Source organism: Mus caroli, chromosome 1 (assembly GCF_900094665.2).
Source record: "Mus caroli chromosome 1, CAROLI_EIJ_v1.1, whole genome shotgun sequence".
NCBI classification, from domain to species: domain Eukaryota; kingdom Metazoa; phylum Chordata; class Mammalia; order Rodentia; family Muridae; genus Mus; species Mus caroli.
The window spans coordinates 86,255,739-86,275,369 of NC_034570.1; the positions used below are offsets into that span (position 1 = coordinate 86,255,739).

At 46.8% G+C, this 19,631-nt stretch overlaps 2 protein-coding genes across 2 annotated transcripts in view; one reads left to right on the plus strand and one right to left on the minus strand.

Moving 5' to 3' along the window:
• The window catches only part of Atg4b (autophagy related 4B cysteine peptidase), a 40,077-nt gene extending 32,449 nt beyond the window's left edge, over positions 1–7,628 (plus strand). Inside the window, exons 8-13 of the mRNA XM_029475431.1 lie at positions 2,411–2,495; positions 2,614–2,732; positions 2,986–3,131; positions 4,145–4,201; positions 4,745–4,838; positions 5,930–7,628. Coding sequence (XP_029331291.1) covers positions 2,411–2,495; positions 2,614–2,732; positions 2,986–3,131; positions 4,145–4,201; positions 4,745–4,838; positions 5,930–6,003 — 575 coding nt within the window. The 3' untranslated portion in view covers positions 6,004–7,628. The remainder of the gene's footprint in view (positions 1–2,410; positions 2,496–2,613; positions 2,733–2,985; positions 3,132–4,144; positions 4,202–4,744; positions 4,839–5,929) is intronic.
• Positions 7,629–9,545: 1,917 nt separating this feature from the next.
• Dtymk (deoxythymidylate kinase) lies at positions 9,546–18,547 on the minus strand. Its single transcript, XM_021161292.2, has 5 exons — positions 18,290–18,547; positions 17,393–17,501; positions 15,322–15,412; positions 11,692–11,889; positions 9,546–9,916 (listed from the first exon to the last, which is right to left on the minus strand). Exons 1-5 carry the CDS (start codon positions 18,417–18,419, stop codon positions 9,806–9,808), a joined length of 639 nt encoding a protein of 212 aa, XP_021016951.1. The 5' UTR covers positions 18,420–18,547; the 3' UTR covers positions 9,546–9,805.
• Positions 18,548–19,631: the final 1,084 nt, after the last annotated feature.

The following is a 19,631-nucleotide window of genomic DNA, read 5'->3' on the forward strand; positions in this document are numbered from 1 at the left end:
GGCGCCAACTGTTGCGGCCCGCCCGCGGTCCACAACACGAACGGTTTAACTGAGAATGGCAGTTCCCTGCAAAGAGAGGTAACTAGATAGGGCGGAAGAAAAGAATGAAGCCAGGACAAACAGATTCTGATCGAGGCTCAATTTAATATTTCCAAACACTCAGTTTATAAAGAAAGGGGGAGGGAACCCAATTTCCCGCCAAGTAACTCAGGGTCCAGTAGCAGGACAAACACGTGTGTGCCTCCAGACAGCAGAGTCAGGTTCCAGCAGTGGGCGTGACAAGACAAATAAGCCGATAGCTCCACCCTAGAGCAGGCAGGTTCCAAGCTGGGGAGAAGGGAGACCACACTGGGCCATCAATTGCAACTGAGGCTGCACCTTCACCAATGGCCTTCCATGGCCTCTCACAGTGCTGAGCCTCAGCTGTTCTGCGTGACCCCTTCATGCTTTCATAACCAGTACCACCTGGGTAATTCTTATACATTACTAAGTCTAGCCATAGCACAAGGTACAACCATGGCTATCTCTGTGCTCTCAGAAAACACTTCCCAGAAAATGTCACCTCAGTGATGCTGGTCTCTTCTTAATCACTGCTAATTTCTTAGCTTGAGTTAACCAGCATCAATTGTTCCAGTAATACAAAGGTTTCACTTTACTAGTTCTAGTATCTTGTTAATCACAGCTGATTCTTCAGCCCCAGTTAACCAGAACCACAGAATCTTCAAAATCAAAGTGACAGTGGCCCTGAAAAGAGTCTTTAATTTTCGCTCTGAAATTTCACAAGCCAGGCCTCCATCTTCTGCACTGTACTCAACATTATCTTCCAAGCTCCTACACAACATCCCACAGTGCTCTTAACACTGATCTTCTAGCCCAAAGTTCCAAAGTCCTTCCATAGTTCTCCCAAAAACGTGGTCAGGTTGTCACAGGAATACCCCACTCCTGGTACCAATTTGTCTCAGTCAGGGTTTCTATTCCTCCACAAACATCATGACCAAGAAGCAAGTTGGGGAGGAAAGGGTTTATTCAGCTTACACTTCCACATTGCTGTTCATCACCAAAGGAAGTAAGGACTGGAATTCAGGCAGGTCAGGAAGCAGGAGCTGATGCAGAGGCCATGGAGGGATGTTCTTTACTGGTTTGCTTCCCCTGGCTTGCTCAGCCTGCTCTCTTATTGAACCCAAGATTATCAGTCCAGGGATGGCACCACCCACAAGGGGTCTTTCCCCCTTGATCACTGAGAAAATGCCTTACAGCTGGATCTCGTGGAGGCATTTCTCCAGTTGAAGCTCCTTTCTCTGTGATGATTCCAGCTGTGTCAAGTTGACACAAAACCAGCCAGTACAGGAGTCCAACAAACCCTTTCACAGGGGTCTTGCATATCAGATATTTACATTACACTTCATAACAGTAGCACAATTATAGTTATAAAGTAGCAACAAAATCATTTTATGGTTTGGGAGTCACCACAACATGAGGAACTGTATGAAATGGTCGCAGTGTTAAGGACATTAAGAACCACTGGGGCTGGTGAGATGGATCAGCAGGTAAGAGCACCTGACTGCTCTTCCGAAGGTCCTGAGTTCAAATCCCAGCAACCACATGGTGGATCACAACCATCTGTAACGAGATCTGACTCCCTCTTCTGGTGTGTTTGAAGACATCTACAGTGTATTTACATATAATAAATAAATAAATCTAAAAAAAAAAAAAAAAGAACCACTGGTGAAGGGGATAGGTTGGCCCATAGGATGGAAACAGCAGATGGTTTACTGAAAATTTCATCCACATTCTCCCTTTATTTCTCCTTCACCATCACAAAAACAAGAGGCAAAGCCTTTTAAATTGCAGTTTCTCAGAAAATAAACTAAGGAGCCACACTTGAGCTTTACTGTATGGAATGGCAGTGCTGCTTTTTATTAAAATCTCTTGGGGCTGGAGTGATGGCTCAGGGTTAAGAGCACTGACTGCTCTTCTGAAGGTCCTGAGTTCAAATCCCAGCAAGCACATGGTGGCTCACAACCATCTGTAACGAGATCTGATGTCCTTTTCTGGAGCATCTGAAGACAGCTACAGTATACTCACATATAATAAATCAATCTATCTTTAAAAAAAACCTGTCCCTTTTAATCACCTTTCAGTGTTGAGGTAAGATGAAATATAAAACCTCTCCCTTCCCTGTCTTGTTCTGCCCCTGCGTATCTCTCCACTGTCCTGAGCACTCCCTCTGTTGTAGGTTCAGAGATTGCTCTGCTTCCCTCGCACCCATTTCCCATATTTATCTGACTTTTGTTGTCCTTGCCCCTGTCCCATTGGGCCAGGCTGATGTCTGGCCACACTACCTGTCCAGCGTGCCTGTGCATGTTAATCCGTAAGTTAGTCCCCTGTCCCATCACCTCTCCTTCTGCAGTTTTCCCAGCTAGGACTGTAAGCCTGTGGTTGGACTGTACTGGAAGCTCTCTGGGACGTCTTCTCATTTTTCTTGTGTCATTCAGGTAGGCCTCTGAAGACCATGGCCTTCCTGAGGCTGTGCATGGTGAAACGCACACTTCTGCCTGCTGGGCCGCAGTGTGTAGCACTGTGTAGGAGCACTCTCTTCTGAGTGCTGTGCAGAGTCAGTGTCCTCAGTGGCCTTCCCTCTTGTCTCCTGCAGCACTGTTTCATGATGCCCCAGTCTCTGGGTGTTATTGGAGGGAAGCCCAACAGTGCCCACTACTTTATTGGCTACGTTGGTGAGTCTGGTTTGCCTTCTCTGGGTTCATTTTGATGATCTTTCTCCCTGAAGGAGTGGATTTTTTTCTGTGGTGCTGTGTTGGTACCTCACTTGCCTCCCCTCACTCACTGTGGTGGCATGCTTCCCTCACCACTAGGCACTTTGATTCCTACCTCCCTTCTGTCTGCTGCCTCTGGTGGGTCTGGATGCTGCTCCCTCCCCCTTACCCAGCTCTGGTCAGCTGCCTCTGACTTCTGCATCGTCTTGCCTAGGTGAGGAGCTCATCTATCTGGACCCCCATACTACACAGCCTGCAGTGGAGCTGACTGACAGCTGCTTTATCCCCGATGAGAGCTTCCACTGCCAACACCCTCCCTGTAGGATGGGCATTGGAGAGCTTGACCCATCCATTGCTGTGGTATGTTGCTCTGGGTCATCCTGTGCCAGTCCTGCAGTGGAAATAACAGAGAATGTTCACATAGTTGAGGATCCCAAGACCTCTTACCTTCCCTGAGGCCACTCACTTGCTGAGTGGCTGTTACAACCCCAGTATATTCGAGTGTTGACTGATTGAGTGTATGTACCGATGGGGATGGCGGAGGGGGTTTCTGCTACTTATAAAACACAAATGACAGCTCTGACAGTTTGATAATTTGGATCTCTCATTCCAGAATGATAGTCACCTGAGTATACTGTTTTTTCTTTTAATTTTCTCATCATTGTTCCGTTGTTTGTTTACTTAGTGTAGCTTGAAGATGATTCTTCTGAATGCTCTTCTGCATCTCTGTCTTTTGATGATATAATAGGGTTTTCTGATGGTTTGTGCAAACCTGCCTCTTCAAAATGTGTTTGGAGGAAAGGGGATAAAAAACAAAAAATGTCAAAAACAGTGCCATATCCAGGAAGTCATTGCCTAGTCAGGCTGCTTCATCACGCAGCATGTCCAGTGCCAATCTGCAACGATCACATCAGTACACACACACTGCCACATTCTAAGGAGAGTAATCTGGGATTCTGTGGCTGACTTCCTGCAGAGCTCACTGGCAAACTCTTAAGTTAAACAGTGTGTGTACCTTACAGTGAGTGCATTTCAGCAGCTCACAGTGACTGGGACTTAGGGTACCAATGACAAATGGACAGCCAACCTTAGAGAAGATGCTAGACATGTGTGACTAGCAGGTGGGGAGAACATGACGTTTGAGTCCCAGTCCTAGCTTTTGAGAGTTGAGGTCACAGGGAACACATGGTAGAATCACTCTCCCTTGTTAACATTGGATAGGCTTTCCATCATTGGGCAGTGTCCAGATGTGTGAACCAAAGCGTGCCTGGCGTGTCTTGGCAAGTACATGGTAGGATCTCTGAAGAGAAGAGATCACAGCCTTGTGCCCACTGTAGATGTAGTCACTACTCTCATGATCATTTTCATTTTAGGGGTTTTTCTGTAAGACGGAGGAAGACTTTAACGACTGGTGTCAGCAAGTCAAAAAGGTCTGTAGCTGCCTCTGTCCAGAGCCAAGATGAAACTTCTGGGGACCCAGGCAATGAGGTGGCTTGGGTAAAGGGAGCCTCTTTGCATGGCCTAGCTAGGAACCCCACTCACTGGTTGCATGGGGAGTTTGTTCCTGCCTCACACATGAGGGCAGGCTGAACAGGGCAGGGTACCTCGCATTGTGGTTTCTACTGGCTGTGTGTAGGTCAAGACTGGCCATTTTCTATATATGCTTTGCCCATTAAATTTATGATGGGGTGGGATTGGCCCACTCATCTGCCTCATGTGCTTATGGGGTGGTAATAAATTGTATGCCAGGGGCTGCCCCTGTGCTAGTTGCCTCCTGCTGTCCTCCCCGTGCTTTCTGTGATCTTACTAGTTGGGCAGGCCTGTGCTGTGTTGATCACTGTGTTGTCTTTACTGTAACCTTTAGTGTGTATACCACCTCCATTTTCTTATCTGTAAAATGAGATTAGACCTCTACAGGCTGGAGGCTATAGTGACTGTTGAGGGTGCATCCAACAGCTGTATCTTACTGACAGCTATCCCAGCTTGGAGGTGCCCTGCCCATGTTTGAGCTGGTGGAACAGCAGCCTTCCCATCTGGCCTGCCAGGATGTCCTGAACCTGTCCCTAGGTGAGTGCTGAGGCTACAAAACCAAGTCTGGACGGGATAGCCCGCCTGTCCCCATGTCTTCCTTTATGTAGTCTGTGGCTGCCTGCCACAAGCCCACCCTCAGATCTTGATCCTTTTCCTTGTAAATATTAACACTATTTGAGGCCCACGTGCAAATGGTTGGTTGAAAGGGTATTGTAAACCCAGGCCTGAGCTTGGCAGCAACACAGCCTGTCCATGTTCTGCCCAGGGTCTTGTGGGAAGAAGACATGCTCCCACAGGTTCCTTGGGTGCATAGTGACAGAGCATAACAGGTTTTGTGATGAGGAAGACCGTTTAAGAGCCACTGGGGATGAGCAGTCCTGGATCCTTGAGCTATGGCTAGTGTACTTGTAGGGGTCAGTCCTGCTCTTGTCGGCCAGCACAGTAGAGTTCAGAGACCAACCGACCTTGGGAGACACTGAATGGAGACCTGATGAGACATGGTCATCCCTCAGCTGGTGTAAGGAGTCAGGTGCCTTGGTTCCCTGGGCTGGTGCCAAGTCCCATTGCTTGTCTGCTGGCAGGAGTCAGGTGCTGTTCTCTTCTTTCACGGAGTTCCCGTCTCTCCTTAGGGCCTTGTCACTTGCTCAGGAGTTTGGACCTCATCATGCCCTATTAGGGAAGGGTGTAACTGTAGGCCTTTCTATTCCCACCTCAGTTTCCAAATAATGATGTAGAGGTTTATATTTATTTACAGTGCTTTTGGCTTTAGCTTAGGCTTGCTCCCCAACTAGCTTGTAACTCTATTATCCCATTTATCCTAATCTAAGTTCTACCATGTGGCTGGCTTGTTACTTCTTCCTCTCAAGCCTTTGTCCCAGAGTTCCTCTCTCTGCCCGGAGGATGTCCTGCCTAGCCATTGTCAGTTGAGCTCTTTATTAAACCAATCAGAAGGTGCTTTAGGCAGGTGAGGAAGGACAGACAGTGTACAAAAGTTCCTCCCAGCAGAAGGGACTTACTTATGGGGCATAGCAAGCTTATTCGAGTGTGTCCCCTCTTCCAGCATCTTCCCAGCCCACAACCATATAAGCTTCTGAGAGATGATTAACCTTTTATCTTTCTCCTTCCAGACTCTTCTGATGTAGAGAGACTGGAGAGGTTCTTTGACTCTGAGGATGAAGACTTTGAAATCTTATCCCTCTGAAAATCCTGGGGTTGGGGGATGGCCTCCATGGCCCTCATTGGGGTGCTTTGAGAACCCAGACCTGCCTTGGGCACTCAGTGTCACCGCATTCCATCCACCCAGCCCATCCCTGCCAAGTGCTGTTCACCTGTGCCACCTCTGTCCCGAGGGCCTGCTCTGCTCATGGACCAAGGACTGTGGTGCCTGGAGGCCTTATTGCTTGGAGTCAGACTGCCTAAACCCAAACACAAAGGGAGGCCCTGTCCACATGAAGTCGCTCATCAGAAGGCCTAGTCAGGAAGAGCAGTGGGTCAGGAGCTTCCAGAATTCTCCACTGGATTCTGACACTGCCAGCCCTGGTCAGCACATCAGCTTTGGTTCTGCTTTCTCCTGGGCACCTGTGGTTTATTTGGAATTAAAACCCTGTTTGAAGTTGTTTAACAAAGACATGGATTTCTGGGGCACTTCCCAGGTCAGTCTTAGAAGATCTGCAGGTTATGTACAGAGTGACAGCCACATCATGGCCTCATACTGCTGGGCGGGGTGAGCTTTGGGCTGTCTCCTCTGCCCAGTGTGATTTATCAAGGGCTACCTCAGTGGGAAAGCATATGGAGAGAATCCCAAGGCTGCTACTTGCTTTGGAGAGAAAGTATTCTTGTGGGGCATTTGGAAAATCCAAAGATATCAGTGTGCATGGGCACAGGATGGACCCCTGAGCCCTGGAGCAACTGACAAGCAAGCTCCTAGGGCTTCTGGAGTTGTGGTCCTGGGATTCCCCATTAGGACCTCACTAGGGTTTCCTCTGTGGGGTTGATGCGTTTCATGACACACCGCCTGCTGCTTTTAGCGTGCCACCCAGCTTCCCTCTGGGAGGAAAGGGAAGGGAGCAGAGCTGCTCTATGCTTGAGACACCGTGCCCACTGGTGGTAGGGTACACTGCTACTTGAGCCTTCCTCCATGTTCTTTCCCTTCTCAGAAACCCATCTGGGTCACAGGAAATTGTAGATGGTTTGGGGCCAAAAAGGTTAAAGTACTACAGCTTTTTGGTGCATAACAGACATTTAGACAGCAGGTAGCTCCAGGCACTTACAAGTGAAGAGTTCAGACCTCCTTGGCACTCATTTCCATACCTGCCACCTAATCCTGGCTTTCTGGGCCTTCAAGCTTTTGATGCTCTAGGTCTGCTGTCTTAGAAAAACACCTTTCCTCCCCCTAGATATGAGCAGAGTATGGCAGTGTGGGGAGGCCCATTCAAGAGCCTTTGCTAAAAGCCCTTCCCAAGAACCCGCAGATGGGTGAGGCCAGAGCTACTCCAGATGCAGCAGCTCTAAGTAGCCCACAAGGTAGCAAGAGATCCCTGCCTATCAAGTGTTGAAGACATATTTATTTCATCTTACTCTTTCTCTCCCATATCTTGTCCCTTGACTTCAGATGGGGTGGGACGGGGGGTGGGAGGCCAGGAGCTATTGTGCTGCTGTCACCCAGGGTCTCTCTGTAACTCCTGTTGTTGGTAGTAAGGGGTGGATGTATGGAACACTACAACCTGAGGGAACTCTCAGGGCTGGAGAAAGGCTTCCTGAGGTTGTTCATTCTTAGTGTAGTTTGCAATTCTTAATGGTAAATAATAAGTTTCAGTAGAAAACAAAGTCTGTGTATGTGTGTTGATTTTTTTCCCTCCAATTATGATTAGCTATGATTTTAGTGTTAACAAGTAAAGACTTCCTGAAGTTGGACAAGCAGATCCTGCCCTTCTCCTGGCCTTGCGGTGTAGCCAATGTCTGTTTTCCCTCATATTAAACAAACTCATGGTTCTAAAAAAGAAAAAGTGCAAGGAGATATAAAAATGAGCCGGTGATGCCGGGCAGTGGTGGTGCATGCCTTAAATCCCAGCACTTGGGAGGCAGAGGCAGGCAGATTTCTGAGTTCAAGGCCGGCCTGGTCTAGAGTGAGTTCCAGGACAGCCAGGGCTCGAGAAAACCAAAACAAGCAAAAGAGCCAGTAATGCTGGCATACAACGTCAATGCCAGCTACTCAGGAGGCAGAGGCAGCCAGGCTAACCTGGTCGAGAGCAAGTACCATGACACCAAGGCACAAAGAAACCCTGTCTCAAAAAAAGAGCTGGGGAGTGGGGGTGGGGCACTGAAGAAATGGTTCAGTAGTTAAGAGTTCTAGGGGACTAGACTTCTGTTCCCACACTGGGCTGCAGTTGTAATGCTTACAACCTGAGCTCCAGAAGATCTAACATCTGACCTTATGGGTACATACAGAAATAGATGTAGTAAAATGAGCCAGTAGCTCTTCAGTTGGATCAAGTGTTGAAAAGCACACATACAAAGCTTGCCTCAGGGCCCCTCCAGGCAACCTGTTCCCAGCTTTGTCTAGGGGACAAGTAGATTTTGAGGAATATCTCATCCTAGTGAAATCTCAGTGGGGGCAACCCTCGAAGATGCCTACCTGCCCTCTTGAGTCCAAATAAAGGAAAATTGCTGGCCCAAGTGGAAGGCTTCCCTCTCCCTGTACTCAGCTGGCTTTCTGTGGCTGCTATGACCATGCGAACACATTTACCCACAGCTGAAACTTGTTATGGTCCTAGAGGGCAGAAATATATAGTAAGCTAATAACAGCTAGTTTTCCAGCATCCAGAGGCTGCTACATTCCTCCCTCAGGCCTGCAAGTGCTTCCTAAGGAGCCCCTCGCTTAGGCCTTGGAACAATAGCAGACACCCAAGATCTCACGAGACCAAGCTTGATGCAAACCACATAGGCTTTGTTGGGGGAAAGCCAGAGCTCTGGGGACAACTCATATCCCACTTAGGGGTAGAGGAGTCAACCTCGAGGGGAAAGGGGTCCCAGTTTTTATAGGCCCTCAGGGGGGAAAGGAGAAGGGGTCGAGTAGGAGACTTCTAGATTTAAACAATGTCTATTCTCAAGAAATGGGTAAGGGAGGGGTACAAGGAAAGAGTCTGGTGCAGGTGTAGCAACTCCGGATTGATCCCGGTTGTGGTTGCTGGGGAGATTTTCCGACTATCCCAGCAACCAATATCACCAACACCTGGCAATGGGCTTCATCAGTGGGCACACACATGGGACCAAGGAGTGGCCAGAGCATTGTGCAATGATTTTTCTAAATCATTGATGTGCTAGTTCTGCTAACAATGAAATCTACCTTGCCAATTTCATGGCTTCTGTGACCTTTTACATTCTGTCAGGATCTTTCAAAACAATATTGAAGGAAAGCACATAGATCCATTCATGGACTGACATAGGGACCAGTTTGGAGCATTCATGGTACGGGATGCCAACACTCTAGGAGACTAAGTTTCTGTGACACTTTTTGCCTCAGCTTTTGGGCCTGCCACACAGACTTCACTGGAGTGGGTGTGGCAGAGGGGACTGTGTGAAAAGCTGTAGCACTAACAGCCAACAAGGTCATTATCACTGGGCTTAGAATTATGAGTACTGTGCCACTAGATAACACCCGAGAACACAGGCTTGGAACATGGGACCTAATAACATTGATCAAATCCATGGTGGAAGGACCATAAATAGGGGCAGAACCAAAGCTAGTGAGATATATTTTTGGGTAAATTTTTATTCTGTAAAAAAAAATGTGATTTCTCACCAGCTGATCTCAAGGAAACTGCTACACCTTTACAGCCAAGCAATAGGCAAAGAGAGATACTGCACAACTGAAGTCTCAGGTTATGAGAGGGTCTTGTAGATCGTTTCTGCCGAGAACTAGCTCCTGCTGAACAGTGAAGAGACATGAGCCTTCTACCAGTCTCCTGCAGAACCAGAGAATCGTATTGGCAATGGAAGCTGATTTATTTCCATAGCTCCCCCAGTGGCCTCTGTGCAGCGTTTCGGATGGCGTCCTCAGAGTGTGCACGGATTTCTTTATGGACTTCCTCAATGCTTTTGGAAGCATCAACCACCTATCACCACAGGGGAGACAGCAAGAAAAGGATCATTGTACCACGTCCTCCTATTCCCAGTGCATGTGGTGACATCAGGTGAGCCAGGGCTCTGCAAAAGCCAACCTGAATTCCTGCAGGGGTCCTTCATTTGCTGCTTTCTCAGCCTGGTATTTGTAGAAAACAGCCTGCATGCCTGCTGCATCCCAAATACAGGTGAAGTCAGATGTACTAGCTACCCATCTTGCTCTAAGCAGTCTTCCAGTTGACAAGAACAGTCACCGACCCTTTAGCTCTAGCATTTGGGAGGCAGAGGCAGAGGCAGGAAGATCTCTGAGTTCAGGGCCATCCTGGACTACATAGTGAGTTCCAGGACAACCAGGACTACACAGACACAGCTGCACCTTTCTCTTTTTTTTGTTTTTCGAGACAGGGTTTCTCTGTATAGCCCTGGCTGTCCTGGAACTCACTTTGTAGACCAGGCTGGCTTTGAACTTGGAAATCTGCCTGCCTCTGCCTCCCAAGTGCTGGGATTAAAGGCGTGCGCCACCATGCGTGGCTCAGTTGCACCTTTCTTGAGATGAAAATTGTCCTAACATAGCTGCTCTGTTCCATCAGGACTGGCAGGAGCCAGGAGAGTGTCAACATCTCTAAGTCCCTTCCTCTTTAAGGGGTCTGGACAGGGCCGATGGTTCTGTCAGTCTGGCTAAGACCTTTGGCAACAAATTCTTGAAAAGCTTCCAGGGTTTAGAAATCCAAGCACTTCACAAGGTACGACTTTGTGTACAGGAGAACTGCACGAGTCACCTCCATGCTCGACAACCCCTGTGCAGTCACACAACCCTTGCCCAGACTCTCCAGGATGGCTCTCTGGGTTTAATGCCCAAGAAAGTAACAAGGGCTTTATCATCATCTGCTCTAACATAACAAGGTAAGATGGAAACTTAGGACAAACCTCAGAATCATGAGGGCATATACTGTATAGACAAAGGACAATGGAAGCAACATCTTCTGTAGACAAAACTGGCTTATGATGTTTGGACTATTCAAGGCCGGGTTTGAAGTTGGGGAACCTTAGGCAACAGTCACAAAGTGGACTGTGCAGACAAAGCCAGACCCACCAGGACCATTCTGGCTGCTGAGAAGATGTGCATGCAGGAAGGCAGGCAGTTAGGAGTAGAGCAGGAGCAAGCAATAGAGAAGGGGCTCACGTTGGCCTTCACGCAAGGAATGAGATGGAAGTTGAAGTATGGAGTGGAGGAAACAGGACCAGAGGGAATCCTAGTATGACACTTCTGTGCTCCTGGAAACGGCCATGTAAGACCCACAGGGTTCCAAAGAAATCAGTAGGATAAAATCGCAGGTGGCAGTGAGGAAGAAGGTGCCTATGGTATGACTGAGGGCCAACAGGAATACGTCACAGTATGAGGCAAAAGTAAGATGTATCTGAGTGTGAGACCGGCAGACCCCACTTTCTGAAATACTTGCTAAGTATACTCCAACTATATACACAGTGCACTCAAGAGTCACTCCTATGATAAAGTATGATGTAGTTTGCAAGACCATGTTCTGAATGGTGACATCACATGACTAAAGGCTTGTTCAGGATAAGATGCAGAAGTTTGCTGGAGTTCACTGGAGTCTAATCACCACCACCACCACCAGAAAGTCTGATGGCAGAGAACCAGAGTAGCTTCCCGGAGGTTCCACGGGAAACGGGACCAGCTGTGCTCAAGTCAGCAGAGGGTAGACTACCACAGAACTTCTCAATGGCAGCGTATAGTCCCATGACTCACCTTCCAGTTGAGGTTTTTCTCTTCCATGAGCTGCTGGAAACACAACAGAACCTGCTTTTGGAAAGTCCCAGTCTCATATCGCTCAAGGCCAAACTCTCCCCGTGCAGCAGCGTCCAGCAATTGTAACTGAAGGAACAGGATCAGGTCAGGTTTGGGAAGGCCCACGTCCGGTTGTTTACACCAATCCAGGGAAAAATTCTGCCAACAGAGAAAGCAAACTGAGTGGGATATAGTCTTTTGCTTCAAAGTAGGGGTGGGGGGCTGAGAGCACTGACTGCTCTTCCAGAGGTCCTGTGTTCAATTCCCAGCAACCACACGGTGGCTCACAACCATCTGTAATGGGATCTGATGCTGTCTTCTGGTGTGTCTGAAGACAGCTACACCACTTACATACATAAAATAAAAATCTTTTTTTTTTTTTTTTTTGGTTTTTTGAGACAGGGTTTCTCTGTGTAGCCCTGGCTGTCCTGGAATTCACTCTGTAGACCAGGCTGGCCTGGAACTCAGAAATCCACCTGCCTCTGCCTCCCAAGTGCTGGGACTAAAGGCGTGCGCCACCACTTTAAAAGAAAAAAGTAGGGGTGGTGGTGCAAGAAATAAGAGTAAACAGGATGGCACCACAACCCTATCCCCTGTAGTCTGTCTACAATGGACCTTGTCTCAGAAAATAAGGCATGGCATATGTAGATATCCCAGTGGTCCATTCAACCTCAGTGTCTACAATTAGAAGCAGTTTGTTCCAGAGACAGGCAGAGTTTTTGCCATAATCTTGTATTTCCATAAGCACTGGAGGAAACTAGCAATCCTGAAAACCCATTCCATGCCTGCCTGCCTACTCATTTTTTACATACATCTTCCCACTTCATCAACTTGCTAAAAATGTCCTTGTTTTCAGAAGAAAAGTAGGGTTAGAGAGGACACCCCAACCCCAGAGGCCCTCTCTACATGGCAACAGCATGCCGACTATCTGCCCTGGCTTCCCTATACAGACAAAATACTGCATTCGGGAGCCACTCTTAACATATGTGGAAGAAACAATTTAAACGATTATCACTTGGAAATCTGTCATCCCCAAAGGTTGTATAAAGATATTATCAGATACCATCTGATCCTTGCTGAGCGCCCAGCACCCTTACATTTACAAAAGTAAGTTTAAAAACATAAGCTATGTGTGGTGACAGCACTTGCAAAGTGTAAGACAGTTCCTTGGCTACATAGTTCCAGATTAAGCTGAGCCACAGGAGACCTTGTCTCAAAATCAAAACACATACAACTCCAGCACTTGGAGGTACAGGAAGCTCAGCGTTATTTATCGTTGGCTGTAGTGTTCAAGGTCAGCCAAAGACACTATCTCAAGAGAACAAAACGGGGCAGTAGTGGTACATGCCTTTAATCCCCAAAATCAAGAGGCAAAGGCAGACGAATCTGAGTTCAATACCAGCCTGGTCTAAAGACAGGACAGCCGCAGCTACACAGAGAAATCCTGTCTCAAAACCAAAAAAGAGAAAGAAAGGAGATTTGTGGGAGATGGGCAAACACATGCTTTATCAGTTATTCTCCTACATGGAGAGATGGCTCAGCTGTTAAGAGCACTTATTGTTCTTCTAAAGGACCCATATTCAGTTTCCAGTACCCACATGGTGGCTAACAATTCCTGTGCCTCCTTCTTAGGGGATCTCATACATGCAGACATAGACACTCATACACATGAAAATAAAGTTTATACATCTTTAAAAAACAAACAAACAATAAAAATATCAGAGTTATACTCTCAGTAGTCAGAATATTTTAAATGTGAGTCCCAGAGATGTGGGAACTTAGACACCAAGACATTTAAGGGACTGAAGAGGTGATTTGGAGTTTGAGCACTCGCCTGTCACATATAAAGCCCTCGGTCCAATTCTCAGCAGAAAAGTAACAAGAAAACAACCTGAGACAGTGAGATGGTTAAGCTGGGAAAAGAACGTAGCACACAAGGCTGACACTGGAGTTAAATCCCCAGAACTCAGCAGGAGAGAATCAATCCTACAAAGTAGTCCTTGCATTTCTGTGTGTATGCTGTGGCACACATGTATTCTGGCCTCCACCTCACACAATTATAATAAAAATTAGCAAGGTTTATAAGGTACTTCAACACATGAACCTTAGTCAGATTCTCATTTAATACAATACAAATTCAGCTTTGAGAGCTGAACAGTGACTACATGTTTAACAACTGGAATGTGTTTAGATTACACTGTTCTTACAGAGTAGTGCCTTTCTCCTGTAATCCTAGCACTCAGAAAGCTGAGACAAGAGGATTACAAATTTGAGGCCAACCTGATCCACCTGGTGAGTTCCCAGATTGCCTGGGCTACTAGAAACACTGTCTCAACAACTCCAAGTGCTATATACAGGGCTCAGGAGTTAAAAGCACTGGCTGCTCTTCCAGGGGACTTGGATTCAATTTCCAGCACCAACATGGCACCTCACAATGGTTTGTTAATGTCATTTCCAGGGGATAGAATATACTCTTCTGGTCTCCATGGGTACCATACATATGTGCAAACAAAACACCCATATAAAATTTTACATAATATTTGTATTGAGTACTTGGGAATTTCACATCATGAACCCCAATCACACTCACCTATCAGTCTTCCCAGATCCCCTTCCCTTTAACCCCCCTCCCCAAAATCCCAAGTTCAATTTGTATTGCCCATATACTCACTAGAACATAGTCAAATTCCCAGTAGCTAGGGAGAAAAATGACTCACTCCTCACATGTAACCCTTTGGGTTGAAGCCCTCAATTGTGGAGAACTACACTCAGTATCCTTATAGATAAAATAATTTAAAAAACCCAATCACATGCCAAGCAGTGGTACACACCTTTACTTCCAGCATCTGGGAGGAGAGGCAGGTGGGGTTCTGAGATCAAGGCCAACCTGGTCTACAGAGTGAGTTCCAGGACAGCCAGGGCTACACAGAGAAACCCTGTCTCAGAAAACAAAACAACACCCAACAATGCCATCTGATATTGAGCAGAGGATGTGGGTGTCCCTAAGGCTGATGATACTTCTGGGAGGTTTTCTGTTGCCAGATGTGGTAATCCAGGCCTTTAATTCTAGCACGGTAGAGGCAGAAGCAGGTGGATCACTGTGATTTATGGCGAGTCTGGTCTACACATGGAGTTCCAGGCCACAAGGATACAAAGTACAACCTTGTCTTAAACCAGCATGTAAATGGCAGAAATTAAAACAAACAAACAAGGCAGGACACAACTCCTTCCCTTACACACAGGAAGCAGTGTGGAGGAACTAGAGGGGTCACTGGGGAGGCTCCAGTGTCCCAGTCATTATTATCTATCAGGTCGAAAAGTGAGACAGTGCAGGAAAACCTTAAGGAAGGACCTCTTTGTGAGATAAATCATCGGAATGGAAAATGCAGTGCTGTATGTGAAAAACAACCTGCATGCCTGTTTCTTTATTGATGAAAGACAATTTAATCTTGAAGAGTTAAGGGATGCCAGAGCCATCCAATTCCTAAGAGTAATTTCAACACACATTCGGTGGAGGGGCCCTGCAAATGAAGAAATGCAAACCAGGACCCACACCTGGCACTCTCAAACAGGATGCCACACAATACTCACCTCTTTGGCGCCAGTGAAGGCAACCCCAGAAAAGGCGTATCTGTCCAAAACAAGGGTCACACCCTGGTTCAACTTCGCCTTAATTAATGGTCTGAAAAACAGAATGCTCCTGAGCCCTGGAACTGGCTTCCAACTATCCCAAGTCAGAAATCCCATACAGTGACAATTACTGCAGTCATTTATAAACTTATTTACAACCAGAAAGCTCTACATCTTCTCTCTAGGATATGCCAAGAGACACCTCTACCCTTCCCTGCTGAGGGAAGGGAGAACCCAGGCAAAGAGCAAAGGATGGCAGAGGGCATGGGGGAGCCAGGAGATGAAACTGATACTTGTGCCCCCAAGAATAACAGACAAAATATCAAGGATGTTTTCCACCAAACAACACAGGCTCACCATCATTACCAGTGTGCAAAATCTTAGATGTACAAAGGTGAAGGGCTTGGCTTGAGCAAGAAGGCATCACTGAGGCCACAGAAGGAAGTCAGACTCTTCTCACTTAGCACACCTCACAGAGGCAACTGATTCTGGGGCATGGGCGAAGAAGGCTGAAATCTAAACTCAGATCTTACAGCCTTCACAGAATTAAAATAGACCCTAGACCTAAATGGCTAAGAGAAACTCCTTAAAGGAAAGTGAGAATGAAGGAGAGAGAACCTGGATGTCCTTGGGTTTGATAACACCAAAAATCAAAGTCATTCGAGAACTGACAGGTTAGCCTTGGAAAATGTAGCTGTGCCGTGTAAGAGACAAGCCATAGAATGGGAGACAGAATATATAAAAGGCATATCTGAGGGCTGCAGAGATGGCTCAGAGGTTAAGAGCACTGCCTGATCTTGCAGAGGTCCTGAGTTCAATTCCCAGCACCTACACGGTGGCGCACAACCATCTGTAATGGGATCTGGCACCCTCTTCTGGCCTGTAGGCCAGAAGCTGTATGTGCAATAAATAAATGGAAGAAACAAAAAGAAAGAAAAAAAAAAATCCAGACAACAACTATTAAAAAAAAAAAAAAAAGGCATATCTGACAAAGGACAGCCATACAAAGTATATGCTCTGAAAATGCAACAAAACAACAACAGAACACCAGCTAACTTAGCTGGGCGGTGGTGGCACACGCCTTTAATCCCAGCACTCAGGAGGCAGTGGCAGGTAGGATGTCTGTGAGTTCAAGGCCAGACTGGTCTACAGAGTGAGTTCCAGGACAGCCAAGGCTACACTGAGAAACTACACCTAGGAAAAAAAGAGAAGAAAATGAAAATAGCTAGCACTTAAAAGGCCGAGTAGGGTTATCGTTACTTAGAGGACACTCTGGTATCTTAAAAACAAAGACAAAAAACAAAAGGCTGGGGGGCTGGAGACGTGGCTCTATGGATAAACTGTTTGCCATATAACAGGAAGATTGGAGTTTGGATCCCTAGTACCCCAGAACCCAGATATAATCCAGCAGGAAGAAAGAAACTTGGGGAGACAGATAGGACCCAGAAGCACAAAGGCCAGTGTAGCCCAAAATTATCTCAGCTAGACATGAGGCCAGCCTGGTCTACAAGGCAAGTTCCAGGACAGTCAGGACTGTTATGTAGGGAAACCCAGTCTCAAAAAAACAAAACCAAAACCCAAACCAAACCAAAAAAACCCTTTTAATAAAATAAAACAAGCCAGGCGTGGTGGCGCACGCCTTTAATCCCAGCACTCGGGAGGCAGAGGCAGGCAGATTTCTGAGTTCAAGGCCAGCCTGGGTTAAAAGCACTTACTGCTCTTGCCAAGGACCCAGGTTTGGTTCCCAGAACTCACATGGCAGCTTACAACTCTCAGTAACTAGTTACAGGAGTTGACTTCCTTGGGCAGCAGGTATGCATGAGGTGCACATACAGGTAGCCATTTCTATTACACAAAAACCAATACATATTTTTATCTCAAATACAGCGGCGAATGGTAGAGGAAGCCTCCCAAGCTGGCCTCTTGTCTCGACGTACGAGTGTTTGCACATATGCCACACACATGTGCTTGCACCCTTGCCACACACAAAAGTGTGCATGTTATAACTGGGGAGCAACGAAGCAGTCTTTACACTTGTTCCCAGCGGTTTGCAGAGAAGAGCAGGTGCACGGAGTGATCCTCTAGTTCCGTTTTCTTTTCTAAGTAGGAATTCAGAAGCTTGCCAATTTCTGTTGATCTTTCTAGAAAGACAAAGATACACACGATTGAAGTCAGACTGTTCACCTGAAGTCTACTGGGATTTGCACTTAAGTTCTCTCCTTGCACTTACACCCAATTCTGAACCTCCAGACAGCTTTGGACCACCTGAAGCCAAAGAAGTTTCCCCGAGAAAAGGAAGTAATGTGCGTGCAAGTCTTGATTTCAAAAGTACTTGTAAGACTTTTGACTGGTTGGTTTGAAAATTAAAATATCCTGCAAAGTGGTTGTTCCAATTCCCAACCTACTTAATTTGTAGGATCAGGAGTTAGTGTCCAGTGTACAGGGCGCAAGGCCAAAAGTCAACCTTATGTTCCCTTTTTAGTACTTTTCCACCTTGTGTTTTCAGAGAGGAGCTTCTACCTGAAGCTCACAGTTTTGGCTGGCCCACAAGTCCCAGGAACGAGCCCGTCTCACCTCTCCAGTGGTAGGATAAGCAACCGTACCAGGTTTTTTTTTTTGTTTGTTTGTTTGTTTTTCTGGGAAACTAAACCCAGGCTCTCATTTCAGCCTGTATTTTATTAACTAAGCCATCTCCACCAGCCGGGCCTTCCCAAATCAATGACCAATGAAGAAAATGTCTTCCAGGCTTGTCTGCTGGCCCATCTGGTGGGGCCAGTTTTCTCAATTGAGGTAGCTTGAGTCAAGCTGACATAGACTAGCCAGCACACCCATGCACAATAATAAATAAATAGATGTTCTAAAAGTTTTTAAAGATACAAGACTACAACCCAAAGAGAGAGTGAGGAATTCTCCAGGCCCACCCCCGCACCGGGGAAACGCAGCAGCTCCGCTCTGTGGCCCGAGGCGCACAGCGCGGTCACGAGCTTGAGGCCCTGCGTGGTCTTGCCAGCACGGTCCACACCCTCCAGCACGATGAGCGCTCCCCGACGCGACGCCATCGCCCGCACAGCACCGGTCAACCTGCCAGGTTCCCGCTAATGTTAGATGCAGCAGAAGGCCGGCGTGCACGGATGCCCTGCCCTCTTCCTGTTGGAAATCGAATTCTGTGGCCTGCGGAGAGCCGCTTCCGGACGTGACGTAATCTAGGCCCGGGAGTCTGCAGTTTAGCGAGCGCCAACTCGCCGAACTTCCGTTTGAAGTTGCGCAGGGCTGTGGTTGCGCAGGCTCTGGTCACGTGGAAGTTCGAGAACTGTAACGGAATCAAATTTTCATGCCCCTAAGCGCGCTACTGAAGGATTCTAAAAGTTTTTTTTTATCACTCACACACCTGCGCGCGTACACGAGCCATGTGATGATCAGGCTCTGAAAGGAATTAAGGATAGGAACAATCGACCCCCAAGATGTACTTTCTGCAGCATCTTCGAACCGCTCAGGAATTTTCCTTGTCGTTTTAGTGTAAGTTGGTGGAAGGAAATGGGTTTATTTGCAGCGTTGGGCAGAATTGAACCCCCCTCTTCCTTTTAAGCCCCTTTTCCCCTAGCAGTGTTTTTACAGACAAAATAAAGTCAGGGAAAATACATGAGCAGGAGGCGGGCACATCTCTGTGAGTCTGAGGCCAGTTACATAGTTTCAGGCCAGCCAAGGATACATGTAAGACCCAGGCTCAAAAACCCAAACAACAGTACTCTAGAGGAAGAGAAAAAAGGATCTGCAGTTAAAGGCTGATCTGGGTTATGTTTCTAAAATTCTGGCTAGGGAACTACTCAGTCGATAGAGCACTTGCCTAACGCGAACAAAGACCTAGATTCCATATCCAGCACAGAATAAATTGTATATAGTGAGTGACATAGCCAATAAACCCAGCATTTGGGAGGTAGATCAAGGTTTATGCAAACATTTGAACTAACACCTAAAGAAGAGACACAGATGCCAGACACATATGTAAAAATGTGCAACATAAACATATTGTTAGGAATCATAAATTAAGATAATTTCACACCTCTTCGAGAATAGCCCAAATCTACAATTCTAACCCTTCATCATGCTGGTGAGGACGTGGAGCGAAGGAGACTGTCATTGCAGAGGAGAAGGCAAAAACGGTGTGGAAGACAGCTTGGCTGTTTCTCAAGAAAGCACTCTATTTTTAACATGAAGTCAATATTTACCCAAATGGGTTGGAAACTATGTCTGTACACAAATGATTGTATCAG